The 7,667-nt window shown below is 37.2% G+C and overlaps 1 protein-coding gene across 1 annotated transcript; it reads right to left on the bottom strand.

Moving 5' to 3' along the window:
- Positions 1–435: 435 nt before the first annotated feature.
- frrs1l (ferric-chelate reductase 1-like) lies at positions 436–6,688 on the bottom strand. The gene is made up of 5 exons (XM_055210124.2): positions 6,191–6,688; positions 3,184–3,268; positions 2,440–2,578; positions 2,116–2,362; positions 436–1,859 (listed from the first exon to the last, which is right to left on the bottom strand). Exons 1-5 carry the CDS (start codon positions 6,393–6,395, stop codon positions 1,687–1,689), a joined length of 849 nt encoding a protein of 282 aa, XP_055066099.2. The 5' UTR covers positions 6,396–6,688; the 3' UTR covers positions 436–1,686.
- Between the last annotated feature and the right edge of the window lie 979 nt (positions 6,689–7,667).

Genomic DNA, 7,667 nt, shown 5'->3' on the forward strand with positions numbered 1-7,667 from the left:
GAATTAACAAGTCATCAGCTGACATAACCTGGCCAATGAGCATTAAGCTGTGTCGTCAGCAAGTCTTTTCCCATCGTGCTTTTCTTCAATGCAGTCGGTGGAGAGCAACTGCGCTCGGCTGTAGAATCCGACGAGTCCGCCTCTCCATTGCGAGAGTTATTTTGCAACGTCAGCGTGACATCAGAGCAAGTCGGACGTAAGTCGGACACTTTTCTAACCGACATGCATCTTGCGCGGATCACCGGTGATCGATTCTGCGCAGAATTTGCTCATCTCAAACAAGCCTAATACCTCAGCAAGTGTTTTTGTTTTATCCAGACAAACTGACATCAGAACGAGTTTTAAAGATGGTTATCTTGTTTTATTCGTATACGTGATAACTAAAACATTTGATTTTATTTTCAAGGAATAATTTTAAAAATGAGACTTTTCAGATCTGAGTCATTCAGCGCTTTATTATAAACCGCAATGAGCATTTTATGGTGTTCAGCGCCACCATATGGGATCGTACAACAAAGGCATCTTTGCTTCCTATCTGGGTAAGAATTCACAGTAAACTAGCTGCTAATGATGTAGGAATAGCTTTTTCAAATACTCACTTCTTTATATGCACACTCATTATTGCATATCCCCTAACACTGACATAATAATGTCATCATGTGAAAATATATTAAAATATAACATTGACATTTTTTTCTATGAATATTAGTACAGCATACAATGTCTGTATTCATAAAGAATCGTACATTACATGATTATCTAACCAGCATTCATTAAAGAGAATTGTACTTTACCTCAGGGAAATAACTTTTTTTTCAAAAATCCTTACATACATATGGCAGCAGTAAATCCTTTATTCATGTTTTAATTTTTCCAATAGGCTGAAGTCCCTGGTACAGAAAGTCTTTAATCCTTGGTACTGTATGTAGACTAAATTGGCTCATTTCAAGAAAGGGAACACTTGTCTAAATCATCTTATTGGCTCAGATGAGGCTGGTTTGCTGGCATGCATCATTAAATATTGAGCAATATTGAATCAAATACTGGTAATGCTGTGATAAGTTTACTCTAAACAGAATGCAATGGTGTTATATGAATACTATGTGCGTGATTGTGCTGTGGATCAGTTACATACTGCAGCAGTCTGTAGAATCAGTCACAGGCAATAATAATCAGTGAAATATTCAGTCTGAAAATCTTAATGTTAATCAGAACTATAATATGCTGGTAAGTAATACTGAAACGCAGGCAACATTTGACAAACAGCATGAGCTCCTCTACTGAGATTTGTATATAATAAATCTACTTTAAAAAGCAGATAAATTAAATAGGAAGCAATTCAACTCTGTGTAGTGGGTAGAGTGTAATGATATGTGCCATAGTAAGCATACTGAATAATAACAATAGTTTGGCTCAGATTACTTTAAATACTGTAGGCAGCAGAGCCTACAATGGCATAGCATACCATTCTGGGTTTCTACGTTTTTGTTTTAAAATAAAATTGTTAAAGTGTACAGATGACTCTCCCTCTGTTTTAAATATAACACTGCTGTATGAAGCTGAATATTAATCATAAGCCTCCCTGTTTATTGCTGCCCATTTGTAATACTGTTAATGATGGCACATAGTTGTGCTAATACTGGCTCCACAGATCACTTTCTCAAAAACATTACTGTTTTGTGGTGGTTATGGTGTACCCATCAGCAGATAGAAGGTAAGAGCAACGATGAGGAGGAGGCAAAAGGGAGAGGAGAATGTCTGATAGGCTGTGGCAGGCATGAAAATGTCCTCGTATTTATAGATGCTAATCATGCGATCTGATACCGGTGGGGAGTCAGTGTCATGCCTTGTGATGGAACCTGAGATAGTGAGAAGAGAAAACAATACAAAATCTCTATGAAGTGGGCAGATAAGTACTACAAATTATGCTGAATTTACCAAACTAATATGCTGTGTTCCAATACTTGGTGATTTGGAGGCAACATCGAAGGGCATTTAGATGGCGACTTAAAATCTCACTATGACAATAAGCATGCTGGCTTGTAAGACAGCTATCTATGTAGGCACCTCCCTAAGTTTTGGAACAGAGCTGTATTTACATGTCCGAACACTCACCTTGAATAGCAGGTCCCCAGGCAAACAGATAGTACCAACTAAGGTGCAGGTCAACCAGGGTCTCCTCTCGTGCGACATGAAGAGGGCGCTTGAAGCGGCACGTGACCCGGTTGTTTTCAAAGATTCCCTCCTCGTCCCGCGCTGGGTTGCGTTTGATTTCTTTGGCCCACTGGCCTACATTATAGAAATGATGGATCCGTACACGACCATTATCATCATGGACACAGCCCATGACATCATCACCACCCTACAACAAAAACATCATCTTGTGTTGGTTATCAGTTAAAAACATACACACCATATATTTACTTTCTCTCTCTTTACCATTTTTTTGTCAGAGGAGAAACCAACAGCGACCCAGCCATCGGTGTCCGCACTCATTTCAAATTCCACATCTGTGCCAATGCGTCTGTAACTCAGGAAGTAGTCGCAGGACTCTGCATCACAGCCTGGCTTCCCATATCTACAACAACAAAGAGATGAGTGACACATAAAATATAGACAGGTAATTTCAGAATAACCATTAAAGAGTTAGAATAATATTATTAAATAGTTCACCAAAAAAATGAACATTTCAGTCATTATTTACTCACCCCCATGTTGTTCTTAACCTATATGAGTTATTTTGAATGATGAAACATTTTATATATCTTCTTCATCATCACAATACTTTCATAATATTTGTTTTCCTACTACGGAAGTCAATGGTTACAATCAGCTGTGTGCTTACCATCATTTATCAAAATGTCTTATTTTGTGCTCATCAGAAAAAAGAAATTCATACAGGTTTAGAACAACAAGAGGATGAGAAAATAATGACAGATTTTTTATCTTGGGGTACACTATCCCTTTAAGATCTCTCATGGTGTGTGACTGTGCATGTATATTTCATGCTGCAAATTTTTCCATTGTGCAGCATCAGCTTGACTGGTTTAATTGACATGTTTAACATTTGAATGTGCTGGACTGCTCAGCATTATGCAGCTTAATAATGCATTATTACAGCTTTCAGCAGTTCAACCCCATAGTAGTTAAAAACTAATTTTAACCTGTATTGCATGGGCTCACCTGATGCATCCTTTGGTTATTCCGCAGTCGCTAACTTTGATTCGAGCAAATGGATCCACAGGAGGTGCAGTTGGGAATGGGTAACCTATGGGATAGACAACACTGTCTTACTAACACAACTACTTTTGAGCTGGTCTTCTCAGGGAGACGTCTGAACCATCCACCTGCATCTTTCCAAAAACTGTTCATGTTGCTCAACAAACACCCTTGGAGTAACTGTACTGCTTTTAGGTATGTTTACCCTCTATATCATTAAAGGCGGAGTGCACAATGTTTGAAAAATGCTTTGGAAAAGGAGACGGGCCGACTACCAAAACACACTTATAGCCAATCAGCAGTAAGGAGCGTGTCTACTAACCAACATCCTTGCCGGGTTGTGTATGTGTGGGGCGGGTCTTTTAAAAGAAGGTCCTGGGCCCGGTTCCCCAAAACGTTCTTATCGCTAAGTAGTTCTTAACCTATTCCTTAACCTCTCTCTTAACTCTATGGCACGATTCCCAAAACGTTTGTACGCTAAGTATATCTTCTGTAAGTCACACTTTCGTAAGGTTGGTCTGGACCATTCGTAAGCTCTCTCTTAGCGTGGTTTGAGCGCAAAACGCTATCGCTGCAGTCTTTAGAAATCAGTGCAGCGCAGGACAAGTCAAACTATGGTATGCTGACAATGATTTTATGTTATGGACATTTTTAAGACTTATAATAAAATATGTTTGCAATGGATACAGGACTATTTATGCAGTTGACTTTATTTGGTATCAGAACTAATGAATCAAAGACGGCGCCGGTGTTTGTTCCTCATTGAAGTCTGTTCCCTATATGTTTATAGCGTTTTCATCACGTTACATTTATAATTTATTTAGAAAGATTAAAGATTTCAATTGGTTATACCAAAAAGCAATAATATCATGTATTCTATTATACAATTTATTAAATATTTCATATTTGACAGTTTTATGTCTTTTAACATATAGCCTGTCTTTTTCTTTTCTTTTTTTCTCTACTGTTGGTTTTAAAACTGTTATGTTTCCAAACATAATAAATATATATTATACATATAATATGATTCATACTGTAAAAATAATTGACTTACAATCAAGAACAGTCAAGATACATTACATAAATGCACACATATACTTCTCAGTAGCCATTAAAACTTTCAATGTATACAAAGAATAAACGTATAATGTGATAAAAATGCTATAAAAACACTAAAGGGAAACATAGGGGGAACAGACTTCCACACAACACAGGCCGCGTAACTGTTTAGTCCATGCCAATTTTTTATTCGTCAACCCTTAAACCTTTTGACATTTTGCCTGACGTGGCTAAATAAAATAAATCGCCTTCCAAGACAACTCAATATGGAGCTGCTAGATCTTCTCAGACCATATTCTCTATCTAACTAGGTTGCTTTTTATTGAAAACATTAATGGTAAGTAATACCGCATTAAACAGAAATACTGCAGCTGCTTGCCAATCAATTCTGATTGTTAAGTACCTTAACATTCGTATAAAAGTGTATTACATATTTTTTTAAAGTCAAAACCCATGCCAAGAAGCGGCACAAGTGGCACAACGGGATAAGGAGGGTGGATAAATAGCGAGGGATACCCGGTTCGTCTACCCGTACTGACAATTTGATCATTTAATTAATAGTTTATATTTTACGGATAACTTAAACTATGTTAAAATAAATGTCACTGGAATAATTTGAGTAATGTTCCATTTGTATAGAGCGTGTTGTCTTTTTTAACGTTGTAATGCACCTTCGCGTGAAGTGGAAAATCGATACCCGAGTGATCGATCGCAAATAATTCAGCACCTTAACTTGGGACAGCGCCATTGTACGTCGAACTTAGAGGCAGCGTGTTAAGAAGCTTCCTAAGAGACACTTCGGGGAACACACTTAGGAACATCAACAACTTTGGTAAGATATATCTTTTTGAGTCTTCTTAGCGCGCTAAGAGTGAACGTTATCGGGGAACCGGGCCCAGATTCTTTTGGGGTAGGGGCGTGTTTGTTTAGGTGATTTCAAACATTGTGCACTCCACCTTTAACAGTGTTGAATCAGACACCTGCCGTAATACTTTGTATTTCTATTTTGCTCTGTCAAATGACAGAATATAACTCCATAAGCTGGAACTGATCCGGTGATTTCTCTTAATATATGCTACCATATACATCATGATATTTTTAGTCAGGCCCTCTTTGAATGCACATTTTAATTTTTCAGTACTGTATTGCAGTGTTGTTGTTGAAATGTGTATATTGTATTTTATACTGTATAGAGAAGTCCTACATAATTTAAAGAACATTATATCTTTAATACAGACTGAGTAAGGTCATGTTAAAGATTGAAATTAAAATGAAACCAATGACTGAAATCAAACCTTGATAGCTAGATTTCACAGACAGTGTCACATAATTCGTTATGTAATTCGTATAATTCATTTGCACTTGTAAACACTGTCCCATGTGTGTAGCCTACCTACAACAATTTCCCAGGCCTAGCAATTACAACCCCCCCAAAATTGTACAGTGATTAATGAAAACATGTACAGTTCCCACTTCGCCCCCCATCCAAAACAAATCTAAACCCTTGAATATGTTTCTAGGTTAAATTCCATATATGCATATATTTTTGACACACCAAAGCCTGTATTTAAGTATTTCCAAACAAAACATCTTCCTGGTAAGTACAGCACGAGTAAAATCATAAGAAAACTGCAGAGTTGGAAGGGTCTGGGTTAACCGGATGTGAGTTGCATAGACTTACAGGGTGCTGACCAAGGTGCTGATTTTAAAGCGTTTGGCTTTTGCAAAAACCGCCTTTACATCAAACACATACGAGCGAGTCAAACTGAAAATATACAAACGATCCTTTTTAAAAGTATTGCAAACCTAATTTAAAGGCCTGTGGTCGAAGAGGGCATCACATTCCTCAGAGAATACCAGTTACCTCATAACACAAAGAGCATTCGTGACTTCTTAATTTTACCCCCTTTACCTTCGTCTGAAAGGTATCTGGACTCGAGGAACTCTGAGGCGAACGTGCTGTACGAATCCTTATGGGGTTCCTCGTGCCCCGGCTCCCCGTGTTCTCCGTGTCCAGCCCGCAGTACGTTATCGTCGGTAGGGCTGGCGGAGACAGTCAGCCACAGTGTGGAATCCAGCAGCACAGAAATCTGCAGCAGCGGGTGCAGGAGAAACATGACTGCTCGTGCGATATTGGCTATTGCACACGCAAAGAGTCTGGCTTCCGGTTTACTAGTCGCATTCCAATACGGATTCTTAGACTGATATTACATAAATAAAGCTAATTAAATCGCTTTCATGATAAAGCGTTTCGTTTGCTCCGCGGGGGAGGGGGTGCTGAGGAGAGAGGGTCGGATAGCCGCTAATGAATAGGACCAAACCAATCCGCTCAAGGTGAGATTAGTAACGGATAGTGATGATGTTTGGTACGAATGCTAAGCCCCCTGTTATTATCAGCACATTGTTAATACTTCTTTATGCCGTTGGTCCTAAATTATGCATTGGGGCGCATTTTTGTTGTATTTCAGAGCGTCACATGGAGATTTCAAACATCACGTCCCCCCTTTGTAGGGTCTCTTTTCTTCTTCTCTCACGTCAGTCGATTGATTGCCAGTATTGCGTTCCAATAACATCGCACTAAGTGTGATCATGTATTACAGTAAAGCTTAAAATCTGTTTAAAATTCGGATATATCAAAATTAAGTGTGATATTCAATAAAACCAAATCCAAACTTTAATATTAAAGCTTTAACCAATGCTTCTTAGTAACATACAATAAAATAAAAACGATATACATTCACATATAATTTTTTTTATGTTATTCGTATTGTTCATAAGCACATCTTACTTTATGTTACAGTTAATGGCATAGAATATTTGTAAATCTAAATTAATATTTTCCGCTGGCACATCGTATTAAAAGATATGAATGAACAACTTAAAAAAATCTAATGGATTTATTTGGTAAATTATTTATTTATTTATGGTAAAGCATCTAAAGACTTTGATTGTACTGTACTTAACAAAAATCAAGTTTCATTCATTCTACTTTTACATTGAAAACATGTCAAACTTACATGAGTCACTAGATGGCAGTGTTTCATTATTTAACAAAACAAAGACTTCATGCACAGACTTCATCTGTGACAAAAATATTTCGCTGCCTTACATTTTTTATACAAACAAATTGGCTTTGCAACTTACTATTTACATATTTTTGACCAGTGGTAATTGCTGTAACTTGTAAAAAAATGTAGTTGTAATGTTTGAAGTAATGTAAAAACAGTTAAGACTTGAAATTACATGTAAAGCAATTTGATTGTAAAATTTTTTAATTGTATTGTCTAATGGTAATACATAATTTTATAGTTTATGAAGTTAAGGAAATTATGCTGGAAGAAGTGATGCTGTATATGCAATGTTAAAACTATACAAATAACATAAACCCA

Source organism: Misgurnus anguillicaudatus, chromosome 10 (genome assembly GCF_027580225.2).
Source record: "Misgurnus anguillicaudatus chromosome 10, ASM2758022v2, whole genome shotgun sequence".
NCBI lineage: Eukaryota > Metazoa > Chordata > Actinopteri > Cypriniformes > Cobitidae > Misgurnus > Misgurnus anguillicaudatus.